General features: G+C 46.1%; 2 protein-coding genes across 2 annotated transcripts in view; one reads left to right on the top strand and one right to left on the bottom strand.

The window, feature by feature from the left end:
- LOC135977562 (uncharacterized) overlaps nucleotides 1-24,000 on the bottom strand; it is a 49,383-nt gene that overhangs the window by 16,976 nt on the left and 8,407 nt on the right. The gene's annotated exons all lie outside the window — the stretch shown is intronic.
- LOC135977567 (WD repeat-containing protein on Y chromosome-like) lies at nucleotides 4,158-20,416 on the top strand. Its single transcript, XM_065578833.1, has 10 exons — nucleotides 4,158-4,266; nucleotides 4,847-4,912; nucleotides 5,881-6,111; nucleotides 9,338-9,420; nucleotides 10,343-10,435; nucleotides 12,395-12,440; nucleotides 16,226-16,272; nucleotides 17,530-17,647; nucleotides 19,333-19,402; nucleotides 20,254-20,416. Exons 1-10 carry the CDS (start codon nucleotides 4,237-4,239, stop codon nucleotides 20,268-20,270), a joined length of 801 nt encoding a protein of 266 aa, XP_065434905.1. The 5' UTR covers nucleotides 4,158-4,236; the 3' UTR covers nucleotides 20,271-20,416.

The raw sequence follows: 24,000 nt of genomic DNA, 5'->3' as shown, positions 1-24,000 counted from the left end.
TCACACCCATGTTTGTTTCTCAGAACTGTGGTCTGTCCTAGTTTGCTTTTTGGTAAAGAATAGTTCAGGCTGAACTTGTGGATTTAATTGTTAACTTGACAAACTTTCTTTTTTTCTCTGAACTATATATGGGGTTTTCTTAATGCATATGCCTAGCAGAATGCCCAGAAGATTTGAACATTCTTTTTGGAACATGTCTTTGTACAAAATAATACAATTTGCTTCATGCAAATATTTTAGGATCAGTGTTCTAAAATCAGGTTGTTTGGATTCTAAAACCCCAATATGTGGATCATTTCTTTATACCCAGATTGTTCTGTAAAAGGACAAGCAGCAAAAGTGATCAGGGGCTCTCCAGTAAAGTTATTGCATTAAATAACAGAAATACAGTGAACTCCCAATGATTTCAAAGAACAATATACAGAGAGAGCAGATCTACCAGTGGCCTGTACATCAGTGTAGTTACACCAGTGCAAAACCCTAATGGCAGACAACAGCACTGTTGCAATCTCCTTTACGCTGAAGTTACACCAGTGTGAATTTCCTAGTGAGGAGCTGCTGTTTGGTAGGAGTAAGAGGGGAAATGGGAGCTGTGCTCAGGAACTGGAGTCGCCAACCACCATCAGGAGTTGTTGCAAGGAGAGAAGGCAGGAACTAATGGAAGGAGAGGAATGTCTGTGGGGGAAGGAAACCTAACACCCAGGTATCAGGAGAAGGGAGCTGGTGGCCAGGCGGCATGTGCAAAGGGAGAGGAGGAGCAGGTACAAGGGAAACATGCAGTGGAGATAGCATGGTACTTTGTTTTTCTCCAAAGAGGATACTTGTTGCAATCCAATACCTAACTACTTCCCTAATGCTGCTATTGTTCTAGAAGTCCCAAGGTGGTGTTCTGCATGACTGTGAATGGCCGGGGAAGTTTCTGTCAGAGAACGGCTGATCAGGGTGCTAGCCTGGTACTTGACAGATCTGAATTCAATTCGCTGCTCCATCTCAGACTTCTGGTGTGATTTTTGGGCAAGTTGCTTAGCCTCTCTGGGCCTCAGTTCCCCGTCTGCAAATGTGGGGGTAATTGCACTTCCCTATTTCCCCGGGGTGTTGTGAGGATAAATACATTACAGGTGCTCCGATACTGTGGTGATGGGGCCATCCCATAGATGAGATGAGCCAAATTATCAAAAAGCTTGAGAATCACTGCAGTAACTAAAATAGCAGTTTTTTAACTTGGCAAGTTGCTTGTGAAGGAGTCAATGAGCCAACTGCAAAATGAGATGGATGTGCTGACTAAGCCCCATGCTAGCGGCTTCCTGAAACCTGCACAAATGTTGCAACCTTTTAGAGGGAGTTTGATAAGCTGAGCAGTGCAGTCATCAGTTCTGGAAGTGCAATGACTCCTCCCATCTGTTTGAATTCAAGCCCTAGAAATAGCACTCCGAGGCATTAATCTATGGTCTGAAATGAACAAAACTCAATGCTCAGGCTCAAACTGACACTTACTTGCACTTCTAGCCAAGCATGTCCTACTAGCTCAGAGCACCTGTGCTCCCACAGGGGGTCAGCAAAAGGGAGGAAGGGGAAAGTGAAACAGGGCTACATGGCTGGAGGGAGAAACAAACAAGGGTGACCCAGAAGAGGGGCCAGTGAGAGAAACGAGAAGGGGGGGGGGGGGGGGAAGGGGAGTGAAGGGCCCAATCCAACTGAAGTCCATGGGAGCTGTTCCAAGGTCTTTTATAGCAGCAAAGAGTCCTGTGGCACCTTATAGACCAGGGGTAGGCAATCTATGGCATGTGTGCCGAAGGCGGCACGCGAGCTGATTTTCAGTGGCACTCACACTGATTGGGTCCTGGCTACCGGTCCAAGGGGCTCTGCATTTTAATTTAATTTAAATGAAGCTTCTTAAACATTTTAAAAACCGTATTTACTTTACATACAGCAATAGTTTAGTTATATGTTATAGACTATAGAAAGAGACCTCCTAAAAACGTTAAAATGTGTTACTGGCATGCAAAACCTTAACTTAGAGTGAATAAATGAAGACTTGGCACACCACTTCTGAAAGGTTGCCGACCCCTGTTATAGACTAACAGACGTAGTGGAGCATGAGCTTTCGTGGGTGAATACCCGCTTCGTCGGATGCATTTACAGATCCAGACTAACACGGCTACCCCTCTGATACTTGAAGGTCTTTTATGTGATTTGGATTGGGCCCTGCAGGGAGGGAGAGGCAGAGAAGAAATAGGGAAAGAGGATGGAGAGTGAGATGAGGTGGGGGCTAGGGAAAAGAAAGGACGGGGAGCCAGGGAAGGGGCAGTGATAGGAGAGAGACATTAAAACAGTAGAAGGAAGAAAAAGAGACAAAAGAGTATAGTGATAGGGAAGTTAAAAGAAGAGATGGAAGGAAAGAACAAGAGAAGGAAAAATAAAAAGCGAGGAACAATTCATCACTTTCAGGTTAGACTCTATTAATACATTTTTTCACACCGATTTAGAGCCCAGTGGGGAAATCGGGGCCAATTGTAGTCTGTGCCTGAGGGTCATATTTTCAGATTTATGGTGGGGAAACAGATGTATTTGCTCAGTTCATGGACCTGAACATCATTGCAGGCTGGTAGATGGGACATTGACCACTGTTCCAAATTGCCCCATTGGCCATGGGGAGGATTGAACTTCTCCTTCCTCACTTGTGGAACGTGACCCAGAGATTGCCCCAAACCTGGTGGGTCTAGGGAGGCCAGGGCTGCTCACCCAGACATCCTGTGCCCCTTCCTTGGCCCTGGTAGCTTCATCCAGCTCCCTGGCAGCATGACTTCATTGGACTCTCCTCTGTCTGTGTCGGCCTCCGAGACTCAGGGATTATACCACAAAGATGGTACAGCTCCAAGATGTATTAACTTTTCCAGGGCCCTTCCTTGAGACCAGATGGAGGAGGATTTACACGTTCCCTTCAGCCAACCCACTTCTCCTCCCAGCTACCCTCTTTCTCCCCTATTACCCCCCCATACAGACCAGAGAGTTCCCTGCTAGGTCTGGAGGGAAGCGATTAAGCCACCCACTTCTGTATGGAACAGGTGGGCCCTCTCTGTGTTGGATCTATGGAACAACAGTCTGATATGTATTACAAACCCACAATATCCTATCGAGAAGTCTCCCTTGACACCGGGTCCTGTGATAGGATGGACTGGCCAAGCAGTACTATAGCATTTACAGCTATGCCAACCCTTACTAACAGCAGCATGTTAGAAGGGTCAGACTAGAGGAGCATGTTGTTCCTTTTCATATAACGTTCCTGTTACTGTTATGTTTCTCCAACCTTGTGGTCTGACTTAAGCTTCCTATTCGTCATAAATGAACGCAGTAAAAGGCTGGTTCTGGTTGATGATGTCAGACTACTTTACAAGTACACTCGTTGTTTTCCATTATACACTCCATAACTTGCTGTAATACTCTTCTTGGATACCAAACATTTTGAATATTGTCTGTGTTCCCATTTCCTTGAGTTGCTGGTACCCATGTATGCACTGAAAAGTGTTAATGGATATCCAGATAGATTAACACATTAAATCAATAAATTAAATTAAAGTATGGCACATACACTTGAAACGATTTCCCTAATAGATATAATTTTCTCTGCCAGCATTTCTCAAATTTAGCAAACTAAGCCTTTCTCAAAAAAGTCTATATTTATTAGAAGTTTGAAACTACCATAATTTTTTATGTATCCTAGTGCAAAACCAATCTGAATACTTTTTTGGCAAGGGTTTGGAAGTTATTTTTAATGAGTGGGATAAACAATATTATTATCACATTCAGGTAACTAAAAAATAGCTACACAGATTTTCTTGATATTATTAAAAAAAAAATTCGGGAGTAAGAAAGCACGAGAGATCTCAGCCGAAACATTATAATTTAGAGCAATAGGCTGATACATGCATATCTAAGCATCTATCTATGGTAATGCTAGCTAAGGCTATATCATGTTTTCTAGGCTAGTGTACTGTAAAAATTCAGGTGGCATCCCACCATATATAGTATAAGACTATGACCAAGTTTTAAAGAGGAAATGGTCCTGAAGATTAGGCTCATGTTAAGGTACTCACATAACAATGCTCTTTTACAATAAGCAAACCAAAGGTAATCTTCTCCAGTAGCTAACTGTGCTTTGTCTGTTGCTGCTTCTGCTTTCAGGGGTTAGAAAAGAATGGATGTAAATCACTGGATATCGAGAAATTCAAGCAGGTAATGAAGAAGTGTATGGCACCACATAAAACAGTAAGTGAGCAATTCTCTTTAAAAAGTTGTATAATGGAAAACCTTTTACATTAAAGTCTAGGTCAGCTCTGTGGGCATAACCCTGAAATCTTGAATATATTTGATCCATGAGCTATTGGATTGACCGGCTTCTTCCTGCAAACCTGAGAACGTTATACATCTGTAATAAAAATTCCGAGCATATCAGTGTTAAAGTTCCCATTTTGGGCTTGAAACTGGGAGTTCTCCTGAGTAAACACTGCAGGATTGGACCCTTTAGGACAACTCTCTTAACAGATCTGAACAACATCTGGAACTTTTTCTTCTGTGTTCAGTCTTCGGATCTGAGGATTTGAAAAGTTTAGATAAAACATAACAAAATTGGACTATTCCAATGTGATTCACATTTGGAAACAAGCTAGGAAATCAAATTTTTATATTCAACAGAATTTTTTTTTAAATTTAAATAATGTAGCATCTGCAAAACCCGTTGTCCCTAGCTGGGGAGAGATGCACTATGAAAACTTAAAATCTTTTGATTATTCTTCATATATTGTACTTGTAATATTTAACAATACTTTTAATATGCCTTTTCCCATAGAGTGATGGACAAATACAAAAACTTTTCATGAAAATAGACTGTGCTGCAACTGGAAGAATTCAGTGGGTGAGTGAGTGTATGTGGGTGGTGTTTGTTTTGGGGGCTTTTTGCAATTGGTGGAACAAAACTTTGTCAGTAAGGAATGTGTGTGAGAATCGCAGATCCGCAACTTCCGGAGACATAACTCAAGTGGGACTAAAAGTTTATTTTATCCAACCTTTTTAAATCAGTGGTGGAAATTTAATTCAAAGGGAAGGGCAAAGTATATAATTACAGTTTACAGAATTTTTTTTAAAAGAGAGAGAGAGTATTAAAATGAGATTTATTTTTTCAAATTGAAAATATTCCACAGCATGCATCATTTTGTCCTACTTTAGAGTATGACCTAGGAAGGAGTCCAAGTCTCATGGTTGAATTTTGACTTAAATGAGCAAGAAGTTAGGAAAATGATCCTGGAATCCTTTTTCAATCAAACTTACATAAATTCACAGCTCCAGCGTCTTGTCAATGCTCTCTTTGTTCTGTACAGCACTAAGCATGCAATTGGTGCTCAAAAAATAAAGTACCTGCATCTCATGATATTAATATAGAATGTGACATTGTTTCTGCCTGCTAGAAATAATGACTAGGTAGATGGCCAGTGAGGATTGCTGATATATTTGTTTATCTTATAATAATAATATATTATTATCATTTATTATTCTAAATAAAAAATGTGTAACCCTCAAGTTGTGAACATAAGACATGGTTCAGCAAAGAATTTAAGCACAGGGGCCCTTGCTGGTCTGTGTAGCAGCATATTCCTCTTGCATTTGCCTTCGTCCTCTCCCTCACATTCCTTCTATTTATTGCATCAACTTGTTTCATCTTAGATTACAATTTCATTGTGGCAGGTACCTTGTTTTTCTGTATGTTTGTAAAATGCCTAGCACAAAAAGGCCCCAACTCTCACTGGGGCCTCTGGGCACCACCATAGTAACATATTAGCTGCCATTCTATTATAATTATGAATCACCAGCTCTTTTCTGTACTAGGACGAGTTCTGCACATACATGCAGCTAGAATATGCAGAACAAGATATGTCATCTGCCCGATTAAAGGAGCTGACATTCTCGCTTCCTGCTGTGATAGAAGAACGCTCTCATGGAGAGCCTGTCCTACGCATTTGTTCTCTGTTTGACAACACCTTAGTAATGACCCAAGAAGATGGAGTTATTTCCTTCTGGTCTCCACAACTAAAGCTGAAACGAAGCAAGATGGTTTTTGTATGTGCATTTTATTTTCTCATTAACCGCTCATGTTTCATGGAAATGCTAGAACTCTTGATTTCATTGACTATTAAATTGTTTATTTTAATTACAACATTGTAAATAATGATACTCATGATTGATTCTGCTATATTACCGGTATGATAGGGAACTGCTCTTAACATATACGTTTTTATTATGCTCCCTTGTTCTATGGTGATTTAAAGCAGAATGGTTCTTTACATGCTGTGTTTGGAATAAAAGTATGTAATGGCTGAATTTGCAGAGGTCCTGAGCACCCTCCTGGCTTTTCCTGAGGTGACTTTGAAAAGTAGATGTTAAATGCAGTTGAATTTAACTGAAACTACACAAGCAAGGTAGAGAAAGGATCATACATGTAGGGCTGGAAGGGACCTCAAGAGGTCATCTAGAAAGCTCCCTGAGCTGAGGCAGGAACAAGTATATCTAGACCAGTGGTTTCCAAACTTTAACAGCCCACGAACCCCTTTCACTAAATTGTGACATCTTGTGAACCCCCTCCTAAAAATGAATATTTCCAGGGATTTAAGTTTAAATTTCCTCAGTGTGATGGATTTCGCTTGCTTTGCTCTGCATAGCTCTTGGAAGTCTGGAACCACTGGAGAAAGATAAAATCTCAGGTCTGGTTCGGCATCAAGTCTGTGTCTGTATTTGGTTTTCAGATGTGCATACGAGGAAAATGCTTTCTCGCATAAGTATGTTGTTGAAAATGGTAACAAAACGGCAGCAGCTTTTTCTGCCAGAAAGGGGTATTCGTTTCTTAAACGCCAAAAGTTGATCAATGTTAGATTTCTGAAACTCCTTTTCAGTTCGTAATCACAGGAGATCTCAATCAATTTCTCTTTTTCCTTGGTGTTTAATATCTGTGTTGAGAAAGTGGTATCATCAAAAGGGTTGCGAATTCAGTCATTATCGCCTGACATAGCTGGAAAGTATTCCCTGAAAGTTGTGCAAAGTCCTTTTAGGTGTGCAATTATATTGGTTTTAGTGCACTGATCCAACTGAAGTTTATGTTCTGCCAGGAAGTCATGAAGATTACTGAAACACTCAGTATGATTGTTTTCCAAACAACTTCCCCGGAACTGCAACTTCTTTATCAGGGATTCAACTCGCTCTTGCACATGGAAAACTGTTATATTCCCCGTCATTGATGTGGCCCCATCAGTGCAAATGCCTAGGCAACGAGACCAATCTATTTCCTTTTCTTGAAAATATGCATTAGTCAGATTGAAGATATCTTCTCCAGTTGTACGTTCTTCCAATGGTCGGCAAAACAACAAGTCTTCTTCAACCATACCTTCATTCACATAACGTACAAACAGTAGCAAAATAGCTAGATTAGCTACATCAGTTGATTCATCCAACTGTATAGCATAATATGGACTATTTTTCACTCTATGTACAATTGTGGTCTCTACATTATTTGACATGTCATTAATTCTTCGTGACAACGTATTATTGGACAAAGGTACCATGTCAATCCTTTTTGCAGCCTTTTCTCCGAGCATGCAATGAACTACATCTTTTATACATGGACCAATCAAGCTCTCTGCTATGGTATGGGCTTCTGATGCTTTTGCTACTCTGTAGCTCACGCGGTATGACGCTTTAAGTGCATTTTCATTATCAGTACTTGCTTTGGATATAAAACTGGTAATGTCACTTTTCTTCTTAGCTAATTTTCGCTTGAAAAAATCAACAGGCTTGTCGAGTTGTGCAGGATGCCTAGTTTCTAAATGGTGCCGAAGTAGAGAAGGTTTGAGGCTGCTGTTTGCTAGAACATCACCACAAATCACACACAGCGGTTTTGGATGTTCTTGATCACCAAGGCATGTAAAGCCATATTTTATATAATCATCGTCATATTTTCTTTTCTTTGTAAGTGACTTTCCAGGACCATCATGATCATTAGACTTAGATTTTCCACAGTTTGGACTTGAGGAAACACCAGCTGATTCCAGCGTCTTTACACTTTCTTTTTTCAGCCACTTATCCATTGAACTTGTGTACAAAAGTTCTAATAAAAATAACAGAGAGAGACTGCTAACAACCAACAAACTAGAAACTGAGAAGATTCACTCACTGACGGAAATCAGCACTCCAGAGAGAAGGACAATTACTGAGACACCTTAACACTCCTACACTGGCTACAACGTGCTTCTGGCTTGTTTGGCTCGCAAACAGCTTTTCTTCCGCCGAGGAAGGTGTCCTGGGAGGGACAAATTAGCTTGGACCACCCCCCACGTTCAGCGTGGCCCCCTGCTGACTGCCCTGGATGCAAACTTCCCCTGCCTGACAAGGACAGGGATCTGAGTTGCCACCTGCACCCCGCATGGAGTGCTGGGGTTCGGGGCTGCCGGCTCCCCCGCTGACAGGGGAGGGCTGGGGCTGCTGGCTCAAACTGCCCACTCTCCACGAGGCTCGGGCTGCCGGCTCCCTGGCTGACAGGAGGGCTCGGGCTGCCCGCTCAAACTGCCCGGCCCCGGTCTGCCTGGGGCTCGGGCTGTCTGCCCTGCAACTGGGTCCCAGCAGAGTCCTCTGGCCGCCATTAATGAATTTTTTCTTGCGAACCCCCTGAAACGTTCTGCGAACCCCACTTTGGGAACCACTGATCTACACCCTTCCTTTTCTGGTGGTTCTGGAATACTCCACAACCCTGCCCACGGGATAATAAACAGTAACAAGAATAACATCACCAATTTGCTGAGAGTGTGATGCTGTTCACGAGTAACTTCTCAGAGGTATTAGCCTTATTTGAGTGCTGTAGGTCCTGATCCAGTGACAATGGCTGTCAACTCTACCAGGGTTCAGTGGGACTTGCGTGCTTAGCACCCTGCAGGATTGGACCTGTATATAATAATTTGACACCGTATAATGTTTTGTGTTTTGCTTGTGGGGTATATCCTGTAGACAGCAGCTTTGCATGTAAGAAATGGTTCCACTCAGAGGGACTTGGGAAATGAAACAAACTAAGGGCTGACCCCGAGAGACGCTGAGTGCCTCTTAATTTCCATTATATTCAGTGGGAAGTGTCCTGTGCTTTGCAGGATCTGGCTATAAAGGACATATACTTTTCCTAGTTAATCCATGCAACCCATTTCAGTGGGTTTGCAACAGTGTCCCCAAGAACAGACTCGGCCCCCAGCTGTGGTGTCTTGTCTTTCCATGTAATGTAGGGATGACAACTAGCTCTCTCACTTTTTAGGAAAAACCTGTCAACAAAAAATCTAAGTGGGCGACAGATTTCACTGTCATGACACATTACAACAAACTCATCCTGGGAACTGGGTAAGTGCTCTTCTTTACCAGAATCGGAACTAAAAATGAATGTGGTATTATTAGCATTAATTATCTCTGGGGGCTGGGAACTTGCAGAATAACTCTGCATAAGTGAAACAGTTGGTGATGTGAGTTCATGTTCCGAAAACACTGTCACAGCTGGTGTTCTTATGGACAGCCTCATGGTGGCTGAGCTCCCCTCTCACGCCCACAGAGGGGCCTTCCAGGTCCGTGTAGAGTGAGATTGGGAATGCAGAATAGGGAAGCATGTGCTGACCATATTGTCATTAATTAATTCATTTATTAGGTTATTAATAATTGTAAACATAAAGCTGTGCATGCCCCTTTAAAGAAATAAAACTTGTTCCTTGTCCTGAAGTGCGTGAATCTAAATTATTGTACCAACCCCCACCCCCAAATCCTTAAATACCAGGTTCAGGATTTAAATCCAGCCCAAACTGGTAATGAAATGACAAAAAGTGATTCCTATCTGATGGCTGCTCAGTGGCCTGTGTGCCATGAGATTGGTGATCTCAAGCCAATGAAAGGGTGCTCCTATTTGAAAAATCACCACCACCACAGATTGCAAGCTTGTTAGAGTCCTCTGCTAAGAGGCCAAGGATGGAATGAACATGGAGACTGGTCCCTTAGAGGAGGTCTCTCGGGGTCAGGGATCAGATACATTAGTGGGGCAGTGTAGAGAAGATGGTCTTGCAGCATCCTCAAAACACTTGTTTGATAGTTAAACAGAAGATTTCAATCTCCGGGACTGCTAGATAAACAACATCCTTAAATTAACTGCACTTCACACCCATTAAAAATATATATCTTAAAAGACAAAATGTTTAAAAGAAAAGATTTACAGTGCCTCAAAGGGATGACTGAAACCTGCTGCTCATTTAAAATCTGTCTTTTTTTTTTTTTTTGGCAGGGATCGTGAAATCCAGTTGTATGAGATGTCCAACTTCGAACCATACTGCCAGATCAGTGGTTTGGAAGTGATCCCTTTAAAACTGGACTATTGGTAAGCAACGTTCTATGTTCATGTTGTCAGTCCCAGGTCAACAGAGGGACCTAGACAAATTAGAGGATTGGGCGAAAAGAAATCTGATGAGGTTCAGCAAGGACAAGTACAGAGTCCTGCACTGCTACTGACTTGGGACCGAGTGGCTAGGCAGTAGTTCTGCAGAAAAGGACCTAGGGGTTACATTGGATGAGAAGCTGGATTTGAGTCAGTGTGCCCTTGTTGCCAAGAAGGCTAACGGCATTTTGGACTGTATAAGTAGGAGCATTGCCAGCAGATCGAGGGACGTGATCTTCCCCTCTGTTCGGCATTGATGAGGCCTCATCTGGAGTACTGTGTCCAGTTTTGGGCCCCACACTACAAGAAGGATGTGGATGCATGTGGGTGTGTGTGTGAGAGAGAGAGACCGAGAGAGACACGCATTGCCCCTTTAAGTATGCTGACGCCACTCTAAGTACATTGCCTTTTTAAGTAGATCAGCAAGGAGACACCCTGACATTAGCACCCCTCTTCCCCGCCCCTCTGCACAGCAAGCAGGAGGCTTCCGGGAGCAGCTCCAAGGCAGAGGGCAGGAGCAGCACACAGCAGTGGGGGTGGGGTGGGGGAGGAGGGACAGCTGAACTGCCCGGCAATTGATAGCCTGCTGGGCAGCTGCTGCACAGGGAACTTAGGGGAGCAGATGGGGGGCTGCCGGTCCACCCTGATTCCAACCCCCCCCCCAGCTCGCTCCAACGGGCTGCTCTTTCTGCAACCAGTGGACAAAGCAGGCGGCTGCCAAACAACATTATAAGGGAGCATTACACAACTTTAAACGAGCATGTTCTCTAGTTGATCAGCAACATAACAATGAAATAACGTTAACCGGGATGACATTAAGTGAGGAGTTACTGTAACTAACACCTGTGATGTGTGGTTTCTTCTCTCTCTGTATTCATGGCAGAGAAACGAAGCCAAAGATGTGTACCTTTCACTTGCAGCAGAAGGTAGTGAGGTTTGTGGTGTCCCTCAGTTCCTTCGGGAATTCACTGTGCAGTGTTGGATCAGCCTCTAATAAGTTCTTGTCTCTTGCACAGATGAGCTTCACCTTTGTGATAGAAAGTTCCATTATGCCTGAGGAGCAGAATTATTGACCATGGGTCTTCATCCCAGAGTTTTATGTGATTTCTAGGCCATTGGGTTATCAGGAATCTCTGTTGCACGTGTATTGCTTGCTGATTTGATGATGTTAGTTGTGGTTTCACACTTAACCGGGTAGGCTGCATGAATGTCGTCATATTCCAACCTGTTATCAGCAATATGTAAGATAAATAGCCCTCTCTCTCCATTAACATTTACTTGTCCGTCCACAACACTGCTGGGGACCAAATTCATCCCCGGTATAAGTAGATATACAGTGGAGTCGCATCATAGGCGCATTTAACTTACGCGATTTTAACTATACACACTCGGCAAAAAAAAAAGAGAGAGAAAAATAACAAATACTGTACCTGTAGTGCGGGCGATTCCGCCCACCATTCCACTCAATGAGCATTTGACTATACGCGATTTTCACCTTACACGCTGACTTCAGAACCTAACGCCCGTGTAAGATGCAACTCCCCTGTCCCTTTGAGTTAAGTAGAACATTTATCCTTATACCAGGCCTGAATTTAATCTCCACAGAATGCCACACCTGTGCACAGAGGTGGATTAGGGGTTTGTGGGGCCCTGGGCCAGAGCGAGGGAGGGGGAGGAGTGCCAGGAGGGTGGGAGCAGATCGGGGTGCCCACTTTTCTGGGGCCCCCCAATTGGCTGGGGCACCTGGGCATGGGCCCTGTTGGCCCAATGGCTAATCTGCCACTGCCTGTGAACATGGCATTTGTTTTGTCTAACGTATGTTAGACTCAATACTATTTTTATTTCTTTTAAACTGAAGTGTTCTGACTAGCTTGCACTTATCCTTTTTTCCATCTTTTTTAGTTGCACGAATCCTGACGAGTGCATGATTCTGTATGGTGATGACCAGGTAGATTTTTTTTGTTTTTGTTTTTAAAACAACAACAACAAAACAGTGTTTGATATAAGTAGGGCCCTTCATTTTCAGTTTTTATTTTTTTTAATTTTTCCAGGGAATTATCAGTGTTTATTACTACAACAACAAAAACAGGTGAATATTGGTGGAAAAAACTATTAATAATTTTTCTGGGTAAATATTGTGGTTTATTTTGGTGGACGGAAGGATGTGGGGAAAAAGTATTCAATAGATTAATGCTTTGATGAATGGAATTCAATCTGGTTTGCTGCAGAACGAAAATAGTATATCTCTACTCCCCAAATAAAACTTTTCATTTGAATAAACAGTTTACTGTTGTAGACTTAGACACATCAGCCTATAAATATTTACATTTAATAATTGGGCCACACCATTTGCAATGCATACACTCAACTTCATCATTTTCTCCTGTTTTTGTTTTTTTAAAACTTTTGAATATTTCCTTGTGTTCTGAAACATATTCTGATACAGATTTTCATTTTCTTCCCATTTTACTGTGTCAGATCTTTAAACCATTATCTGCTAACAGATTGAAATGTATACGTGATGGGCTTGAGATTCATCAGTACGTTCAGATTCGCACGCATTTCTGAGCTTGCACGTGTGCCTGTTTTCTTTATTGTTTTATCTTCTAGATTAATGCATAACCTTATTCAACAGGCAGCTTTGCATATACACACAGATTAATGTATTATAATTACATAATACATATATCTCATGCAATGTATTGTATTTTCCTAATAAAACAAGTGTGTGTGTATGTATGTATGTGTATATATATATATATATATATATACACACACACACACACATATATATATATATGAATGATACAAAAATAGAGTGAAAATCGGGAAAAAAAAGAATAATACTTTTTGTAAAACCCGGGATTTTTTCAGTAAAAATTGGTTTAAACTGAAAACGAAGGGGCTTAGATATAAGCCATGAACTCAGGGGCCATCCCTTAGACCTTTGGGTAATCAAGGGAGCTGTCCTAGCAGTATCTCCTGGCCAGTCTCCTTGATTATTCAATGGATGGTATGTGTCAGGTACACCTTTTATACAGTAGGTTGCAGGACTGCCACTTGTAGGTCAGGCTTCTGTACCAGATATGGACTGGCTACAGAGCTTCCTTCCCAGAGAGATATTCCAGACGTGTTCACTGTAAGATCCTTTAAAGCACTTCCTGGCTCTAGCTGTGACCAGCTCAGATAAAGTATGTTACACATTGCACCCCCTTGTGGCTGAAGAGTATAATACAGTTTTACATTCTATTGCGGGGTACTGTAATAGAGAGACAAGGTGGGTGAGATATTATCGTTTTATTGGACCAAGTTCTGTTGGTGAGAAAGACAAGATTTAAAGCTTACTCAGAGCTCTTCTTCAGGTCTGTGAAACTAATTCAGGTCTGGTCTATATTACAGACCTATATCGGTATAACTACGTCACTCAGGGGTGTGAAAAATCCGCACCCCTGAGCGACATAGTTATGCCAGCCTGACCCCTCCATGTAAACAGTGCTATGTCGGCGGGAGAGCTTCTCCTGTCAACTTAGCTACCACCTCTCAGGGAGGTGGATTAACTACAGTGATGGGAGAGCTCTCTCCCGTTGGCGTATAGTGTCGTCATTAAAGCAGGCAGAGTTTTAAATATAGACTTGCCCTCAGAGTGTCACAGCTAAAGACAATGGATTGTTTAGCATAAGTAGTGAACACATCTTTCAAGGGACCATTCAAGATGAAGTGGCCTGTTAACACCTCTCCAGTCATAGGGAGGAAAGAAAGGTGGAGGGAATAGCTTGGGGGTGAGCAGGGCCGGCTCTGGCTTTTTTGCCGCCCCAGGCAAAAAAGCCGCCGGCCGCCACCCGCCCCCTGCGGGGGGCGGGGAGGCAGCCGGAGCCCCGGGGGGAGGGCGGCCAGAGCCCTGGGAGGAGGGCAGTGAGCCCCGGCCGGGGCTCCGCTCTCCCCCCGGCGGCCGGGGGAAGGGCGGCCGGAGCCCTGGGAGGAGGGCAGTGAGCCCCGGCCGGGGCTCCGCTCTCCCCCCGGCGGCCAGAACACAGGGGGCAGGGCGGCGAGAGGGCGGCGAGCCCCAGCCAGGGCTCGCCGCTCTCCCCCCGGGGGCCGAGGGGAGGGCGCCGGGGGGGGTGGGCGGCCAGAGCGCCGGGGGGAGGGCGGCGAGCCCGGCCGTGGCCCTGCTCTCCCCGGGGGCCGGAGCGCCGCGCCGCCCCCCTCCAGGTGCCGCCCCAAGCACAAGCTTGGTGGGCTGGTGCCTGGAGCCGGCCCTGGGGGTGAGTTGTTAGTAGATTGTTGTAATAAACCATCAATCCAGCATCTCTATTTGGTCCATGATTTTTAGTGCCTAGCAAAATTATGAATTTAAGCTCCTAGGCTAGTCTTTTGGAAGTGTTGTGCAGGTGTCTTTTGAGGATGAGGATTGATAGGTCAGATATAGAGTGATCACTTTGTGAAAAATGACAGGTTTCAGTGTAGCAGCCGTGTTAGTCTGTATCCGCAAAAAGAACAGGAGTACTTGTGGCACCTTAGAGACTAACAAATTTATTAGAGCATAAGCTTTCGTGGACTACAGCCCACTTCTTCGGATGCATAGAATGGAACATATATTGAGGAGATATATATACACACATACAGAGAGCATGAACAGGTGGGAGTTGTCTTATATGCAAACTAGATACAATCAATTTAGGATTGAATAAGGACTGGGAATGGCTGAGCCATTACAAACATTGAATCTCTCTCCCCTTGTAAGTATTCTCACACTTCTTATCAAACTGTCTGTACTGGGCTATCTTGATTATCACTTCAAAAGTTTTTTTTCACTTACTTAATTGGCCTCTCAGAGTTGGTAAGACAACTCCCACCTGTTCATGCTCTCTGTATGTGTGTATATATATCTCCTCAATATATGTTCCATTCTATGCATCCGAAGAAGTGGGCTGTAGCCCACGAAAGGTTATGCTCTAATAAATTTGTTAGTCTCTAAGGTGCCACAAGTACTCCTGTTCTTTTTGTGAAAAATGTTCACCCACAAGTGATATGGTGTTTTTGTCTTTTATCATTTTCCTGGGAGAGTCCGCTCGAGAGCGTAGTGATTGTTTGGTTTCACTCACATACATAGGCGCCAACTCTGGGGCTGGAGCACCCATGGGGAAAAAATGGGGGATGTTGAGCACCCATCGGCAGCCCCCCTATCAGAACCTCCCCCTCCCCCCAGCGCCTCCTGCCCATTGACGGGCCCCACCAATCAACATCTCCCTCTCCCTACCCACCTCTCCCGCCTGCTGCAGTCAGCTGTTTTGTGGCATGCGGGAGGCTCTGAGGGCGAGGGGGAAGGAGCAAGGATGCAGCGTGCTCGGGGAAGGGGGTGGAACGGTGGGAAGAGGCAGGTGGGGATGGAGTGGGAGGGGGCTGGGGCAGAGCCGGGGGTTGAGCACCCCCCTGCACATTGGAAAGTCGGTGCCTGTGCCCACATAGTTGCTATTGGGACATTTCGTGCATGGGATGAGGTATACCACATGTTGTGATAGGACCCAGGGATCTTGAAAGTTTGGTGGTCCAATAAAAGATATTACCTCACCCACCTTGTCTATATACAACATTAATTATCCATCTGCTAAATATAGTCCACGAATCCTTATTCTGGTAAATCTCCTCCCACTTACTTCATGGACTGGATAAGAACTACAGGATTTGGCCTATACTTTAAATTTCTATAACAACTTTTTTTTTCCGAATTTTCAGGGATGTGTGAATATCTTGCTTTTGTCTTCTGTGGGGGAACTCCTACGGTAAATACTTTACATTTTAAATGTAATTTTAAAAACTGACAAAAATGCAGTTTCTTCACCTATTTAACTGAACACTACAAATCTTTGTAAGTGTTATCACGGAGGTTAACTGTGCTCATTTTCTTCTGTTACACTGATCTGTACTTTTAACTGACATCCCCAAAGCATTCTGGCTCTTGTGTCTGCAGAGGTATCAAGTTGATATCAACTAGTGCAGCAGGCTTCCAAGTGTCAGAGGATACTAAACTTGGATGCAGAGAAAATGAAGAGAAGTACAGCAGATTCAAAACTATTTAGACACCTACATGATTAAGCCAACAGGTGGCACTTGTTCAGTGTCTGTGGCCAAATCATTTGCCCATCTCCTAGTAGAATCATAGAAATGTAGGGCTAGAAGAGACTTCCACAGGTCATCTAGTCCATCCCCCTGTGCTGTGGCAGGACCAAGTAAACCTAGACCAGCCCTGACAGATGTTTGTCTAACCTGTTCTTAAAAACCTCCAGTCATGGGGATTCCACAACCTCCCTTGGAAGCCTATTGCAGAGCTTAACTACCCTGATAGTTAGAAGGCTTTCCTTAATATCTACCCTAAATCTCCCTTTCTGCAGATTAAGCCCATTACTTCTTGTCCTTCCTTCAGTGGACAACAAAGTTCATTTATTTACCAGGGGACACCTGTAAGGACCCTGACTACTAGTCATTTTTCAAAGGGTTGAAGGGTTGGACTGTGAAACAATTTCCACTTCCACTCAGCTGGCTTGAAATCCTAAGCCTTCGACACCAATGGTCAGAAATCCAAACCCTTATGGTTTGGGCAACGTTTTATGAACTGTTTCCCCAGTGTTGCTCCTAGCCGCTATGACACTTGAAACATTCTTGACAATTGTTGGCATTAAAATCCCAGCATATGGAGTTAGCAGTTTAACTTCACTTGTAACTTGGCCAGTTGTTTCAATAAGCAACGTGTTGGGACAGCCGGTAAGGGACGGCTTGTGATTGCTACATTTAAAAAAGCCCAAGGAAGTATATGTACAGGGTGTCAGAAATTGCTGGAGCAACTTGTTAGTATCCCAAAAGGCAAGATAAATAGCTACAGTCTTTTGAAATAACAACCTCAGGTTGGGAGCTTAATGCCAGAAATAGTCCAGATTTTAGGAGTGGTGCACGACCAAGAAGGGTGAGGAAATATTTGCTTCCTAGCACTTAAGGATGATGGTTGCCATTTCTCTTCTCTTCTTTGTACCTCGGTTTTTCAGAACGTGGAAGAAACTGCCAAAAGCTGAAAACCTGCCTAGTATTGGCATTGAGAATGCTGTTCTTTCTCCAAATGTGACTTACATTCGTTGGAAAGTGCATGGGGACTGGGTTACACAGGTAAAAGAACCAAAATCCTTCCTGACTCCAAAAGAAATAAAACAGAAAGTTTTCTACAAAAGAAATCGCCATGGGAATAAGTAAATAAGATTTCAGCCACAGCATCTAGTCAGTCTACAGAAAAAACTCTCTTACTTGTCATTTAGAATAGCACTGTCAGCAGTATGATAGGAAGGACAGGGAAATGGCACAAACTGTCAAACTTGATATAAGAAAGAATGAGGGCTTGACAATAAAGAATAAGACATGAAATTCAGATTGAAAATTGTGAAGCCCAAATTCAACAACTGTTTAGTTTTCAATTTGATTTCAGTAGTGCAAGCTTTTAAAGTTAGGCACGTGTATAAGTTCCTTGCTGATTGGGACCTGAATGAGGAGAGATCTGAGTTTGGGATTACTGCACCTCCAGGATCCAAAGTCAGAAGCAAAAGGAGAACGGGCATGGAACTAAAGAAATGCTCTCGATCTTTTATAGCCCTGACTGCAAGGTGTACAAATTTTGAAGTTGTCACTGCCCCTGGACTGAACGTTGCCCATCCTGGACCTTTCAACAGTGTCATTTTGGGGGATAAGAAGGAAGGATTTGGTAGCTCTCTGAAGCTATTCTGAGTTTTGGAACGATAAAGGTAGTCCCAGTGGAGATGGGCTAGTGGCATATTTATACATTGACTCACCAGCTAAATCTGATGAGATAAACAGAGCCCTGCAAATCTGTGGATATCCGCTTTTTATCCATGGACCATCCTTTCGGATTGTGGATTGGATGTGGATACAAATTTTGTATCTCAGCAGGGCACTAGAGATAAACTGTATTTATTATAGCACCATATGTTTTTCTAAAGCTATGCCCTCATATCTAGAAAGACTTTTAAGCCCAAATTTTAGCCCCATTGCACAGACCAATTAACTGGGTCACTATTGCAGCCTCAGCACTGGAGTAACCTCTGCACAGTTTACACCCCTTTCATATCTAGAGTAATGGCTTCCTCTTCCCCCAGCCCCAGTGTGCTCGTCATTGGATCAGTGTGGCTCAGACGTCGGGTTCCCAAATCCTGAACCCATGTGCAGCAGCACCACACTGGGCTGGATGCTGGAGGACTCTCCTTGACCTTGGAGGAAGGGTCAAGACTTGTTCTAAAGTGCAGCTTTATGGGTCATGTTTTACGTTCTTGAAGGCCGATAACCAGTCTGGAGGTTACATGCCAGGGTACATGATGGGCGCTGAGTATTTTTTACTTTTCTAACTGCTGCTGCTGGTTTCTGGAAGCAGTGGGGGCCCCACCAGGCTGACTCTAGCTCAGATGAAGTAGTAGATTGTTTTCCATGTTCTGGTCCATCAGGGAAGATGGAGGGAAGCCTCTGACTTGCACAGAGAGTCCTGAAATGGAATTTAGAATCTGCATGTCACGCTTTTGGATACACAAAGGAGTGATGTATGCACATTCTGTCCCTTTTATGTGAGAAAACAGCAGAAACGTGCTGGAATAAGAGCCACGGTAATGCACCCACTCAACCCACCCTGAGGCAAACAACTTTAAATGTTCTTATTTATTCATCCTGCCTTCAGAAACAAAAACATTCTAAGAACAGAAACAAATGAAATAATCTCAGCTACTATAGTCTCTTCTAATCAGTATTGTGTATCATTTATATTAAATAGTAATCTCTTGTTCTGTTCCTTTTAGCTGCACTACTATGATTCCATTAAAGCAGTGATTTCTACCTCCAACCATGAACCTACAGCTTTAGTAATAGGTAACCATTTTACTCTTATTAAGGCCTTTAGGAATTTTTTTCAATTTAATGTTTCTCTGATTTACACACAGTTCCCTCTCCATGTCTGCAATCTTACCTGTGGTATAGTGCTGGTCACATTGCTGTCACCTGGTTGGCTTTATTTCTAGTAGTGCCAGTGTATGTAAGATTATAACTGGTGATGGGAGAACCTCAAAGGGTTTTTCAGTATTCTGATTTAATTCAGCTAAGCATCCTATCATTAGGAGGCTAGAATGACCTTCCGCAGGTTCATATTGTGTCCTCGGGGCCAGCTGAGTCAGAAGGGAGGTCAATTTTTAAATGCCATATGGGGCTGCACAGGAGACGCACCAATCAGTGCATGTCCCCAATCCCTGACCAGCCCCATCCAGTTTGGGAGCTGAACCAACTGGCCATGGGCCTTCTGGCAGTAGGAGAGTCACAAGCAGATTTCACTGCTATGTACCCACTCCCATGGATTTACAGTACCTCTGACAAGGGCCTGCATCAAGCCCAGTATGTTTGTCCAAATTATCCAGTTCTCTTGTTTCCATCACAATTATGTGGCTATTAGTGGAAACCTTACAAGAAGAAGCTTTTCCTGAGACGGCCAACAATTTCATTCCTGTTCCAGGTGGAAACACCATGAGAATAGCTTTTGCATGGTGTTTTATACACACTAATGTAGTGAGTAAAAACCTCTGTTATCTACTGTATAAAAGCCAGTTGCTTGGGACAGTTTTACTACCCATCTCCTATTTCTCTGAAATATTTTCTAGTCCTTCTGATATTTTTATCAGTGTTTGTTCAAGAACATTGCTCAGTAGATAATTTGTACCCTCTCTGTGCAGGCTGTCATGCTGTCTAGAGTGGCTCACGACCATGAGTGCCTACCTCAGGGCAGACTGTCAAAAGCAGGGCAGACACCCCAAACTGGTAATTAGATTTCACCAACGCAGTAACAAATATGAACTCCTGGATCACTGAAACTGTCTTACCATGGAGTCACAGACAGTCCCCTTAGACTCTCCAGTCTATCGTACCACCCAGACAAGCTGGACTTAGTGATAAATTATACCAAAAATCACAAAATATTCTGGTTGCTTCCAGTCCCAAGAAACCAGTCTCTTACCCCAGATCAATTGGTACCCTAGATCTTACACCAAGGACAATGCCAGTAGCCAATCCTATAATAAACTATATAAAAGTTTAACTAGGAAAAAGAAATTAGAGTTAATTACAGGTTAAAATAAGCAAACATATGCACACAAATGAGTTACCATCTATGATTCTTAAACATGACAGAGATGTGGTAATATGTCAATTCAAAATGTAGCCTTTTATTTTATTTAAAGTGAATTGAGTGATGCTGTATTATACCACCATGTGTTTGGCTCAGGTTGCTACAGTTTCAAACTCAACAGCATGAAATTGCCTGATGCTTTTCTCAAATTTTGAAGCTCTAGAAACACATGGAGTCCAAGGATAATGACCACAGACACAGTCACAAGTACAAAGTCTTATCTGTACTACAAGTTTTATTAAAGCAATAAGTAAAGTTACAATTACCCGTGCATATAGAAATCCTACAAAAACCTATGCAATAATTATGGCTGTAGTCATACTCACATCCTCAGAGATATTCTAGGGTCCAAAGGACCTCTCAATAGACGATCATTGCTAGAGGGATAGTTCCTGCTGGAGTTTCCCGTGGGCTCGTCCCTTAGGTCTTCCCACTTTTATCCAACCCTGGGAACCCTCTTCTATATTGTAGTTCTGACCACACCTAACACTTTTTATGCATGAAGGTGTCAACCCTCTTTTCCTTATCTGTACTTCCACACCCCGTGAATATTAGGGTGCTCGATTTTTCACAGGTTATTTGTAGTTCCTCTTATTCTCATTAGCATCTATGCATGACATGTATCCTGTGGTCCAGACAGACATTTAAAGATGTTACAATCAGGTGTCTACTGGCCTTGGACAGTGCATTGCAGTCTATTGCAATCAATTTTTCTGTGACATCACCAATGGGCACATCTTTGGCAGTAATCCTGTGACTTTATAGGCATAGGGTTATTCCTAGGTCACTCACTCCTGTCAGGCATTCTTAAACCTATGGCCTAGTGTGGCTAGGGTTACCATATTTTGTGCCTCCAAATGGAGGACACTCCCCGGGGCCCCGGCCCCGCCCCCAGCCCCGCCCACGCCCCCCCCCGCCCTAACTCCGCCCCCTCCCAAAGTCTCCGCCCCCTCCCCTGCTTCCCGCGAACATTTAATTCGTGGGAAGCCTGAAGCAGGTAAGGGGGGCAGGCGGGCGGGGGGAGGAGGAGGCGCGGCCCAAGCTGGCCCCCCCGGCGGCTCCAGCCTGGGTCGGCTTGGGCCCTGGGGTGCCGGCCCCGACCGACCACCCCCCGCGGGCCTGGCGCACCCCCCGGCTCCCAGCCCCGCACCGCCCGGCTCCCCGACCCCGGCTCCCAGCCCCGCACCGCCCGGCTCCCAGCCCCGCACCGCCCGGGTCCCCGACCCCGGCTCCCGGCTCCGCACCGCCCGGCTCCCCGACCCCGGCTCCCGGCTCCCAGCCCCGCACGGCTCCCCGACCCCGGTTCCCGGCTCCCAGCCCCGCACCGCCCGGCTCCCCGACCCCGGTTCCCGGCTCCCAGCCCCGCACCGCACCGCCCGGCTCCCCGACCCCGGCTCCCAGCTCCCAGCCCCGCACCCCCCGGCTCCCAGCCCCGCGGGCCCGGCGCACCCCCCGGCTCCCAGCCCCGCACCGCCCGGCTCCCCGGCTCACCGACCCCGGCTCCCGGCTCCCAGCCCCGCACCGCCCGGCTCACCGACCCCGACCCCGGCTCCCCGACCCCGGTTCCCGGCTCCCAGCCCCGCACCGCCAGGCTCCCCGACCCCGGCTCCCGGCTCCCCGACCCCGCTCCCGGCTCCCAGCCCCGCACCGCCCGGCTCCCAGCCCCGCACCGCCCGGCTCCCCGACCCCGGTTCCCGGCTCCCAGCCCCGCACCGCCCGGCTCCCCGACCCCGGTTCCCGGCTCCCAGCCCCGCACCGCCCGGCTCCCCGACCCCGGCTCCCGGCTCCGCACCGCCCGGCTCCCCGACCCCGGCTCCCGGCTCCCAGCCCCGCACGGCTCCCCGACCCCGGTTCCCGGCTCCCAGCCCCGCACCGCCCGGCTCCCCGACCCCGGTTCCCGGCTCCCAGCCCCGTACCGCACCGCCCGGCTCCCCGACCCCGGCTCCCAGCCCCGCGGGCCCGGCGCACCCCCCGGCTCCCAACCCCGCACCGCCTGGCTCCCCGGCTCACCGACCCCGGCTCCCGGCTCCCAGCCCCGCACCGCCCGGCTCCCCGACCCCGGTTCCCGGCTCCCAGCCCCGCACCGCCCGGCTCCCCGACCCCGGTTCCCGGCTCCCAGCCCCGCACCGCCCGGCTCCCCGACCCCGACTCCCAGCCCCGCACCGCCCGGCTCCCCGACCCCGGTTCCCGGCTCCCAGCCCCACACCCCCCAGCCCCGCAGGCCCGGCGCACCCCCCGGCTCCCAGCCCCGCGGGCCCGGCGCACCCCCCGGCTCCCAGCCCCACACCGCCCGGCTCCCCGACCCCGACTCCCAGCCCCGCACCGCCCGGCTCCCCGACCCCGGTTCCCGGCTCCCAGCCCCGCACCCCCCGGCTCCCAGCCCCGCGGGCCCGGCGCACCCCCCGGCTCCCAGCCCCGCGGGCCCGGCGCACCCCCCGACCCCGGCTCCCCGACCCGGCCCCGCGGGCCCGGATGGCTCCCCGGCCCGGTTCCGCGGGCCCGGACCGGCACCGCGCCCCCAGCTCCCGGCACCGCGGGCCCGGCTCCCGGCACCGCGCCCAGCCCGGCCCGGCACCATGCCCCCGGCCCCGGACAAAGAGGCCCCGGCCGAGCCTCCCGATTTTCCCGGACATGCCCGGCTTTTGGGGATTTCCCCCCGGACGGGGATTTGAGCCCCCAAAAGCCGGACATGTCCGGGAAAATCCGGACGTATGGTAACCCTAAGTGTGGCTAAACTAAAGTCTTACAGGCCTCAGCTTGTAGGCATTGTGTTCCATCCATGCTTTACTTATACACCAACTACACACTTATCACTCCTAAATACTTATCAATCCTACAATTTAAATCTATTTAGCATACATTAATTGTATATGAAATAGAATATAAATTGACCATAACATCACACAATACAAGGATAAATGGATGATAAAATTAACTAATTAGCTACAAAAGTGTCTTTCAGGGCAGACCACAGGTAACTCCTGGGGATCTCTGCCTCACTTTACAGTCTCTGACCGTGTGAGAGTTCAAATAGCAAAGAGAGGACAAATTTTCTTGTGCCCTGTTTTATCTTTTGCATTTGGCTTTCCAGTCCATGAGAAAAGCTCCCTTGCACATAGCATTTCCAAGGTGTGATAGGGCCATTCACCAATCCCTTGTATTTTCATGTTTCTTAATGGCTCATTTAATCTTGATTCCTGTGCCTGGGCTCACAAGTTCAGAGCAAACATTTTTAAAGTTGTAAAGCAAAATGTACATAATTCCTTATAGTATGGAATTACAGGCATTACAAGTG

This window comes from Chrysemys picta, unplaced genomic scaffold, assembly GCF_011386835.1.
Source record: "Chrysemys picta bellii isolate R12L10 unplaced genomic scaffold, ASM1138683v2 scaf4, whole genome shotgun sequence".
Classification (NCBI taxonomy): Eukaryota; Metazoa; Chordata; order Testudines; family Emydidae; genus Chrysemys; species Chrysemys picta.
This window is presented reverse-complemented; position numbering and strand designations above follow the sequence as displayed.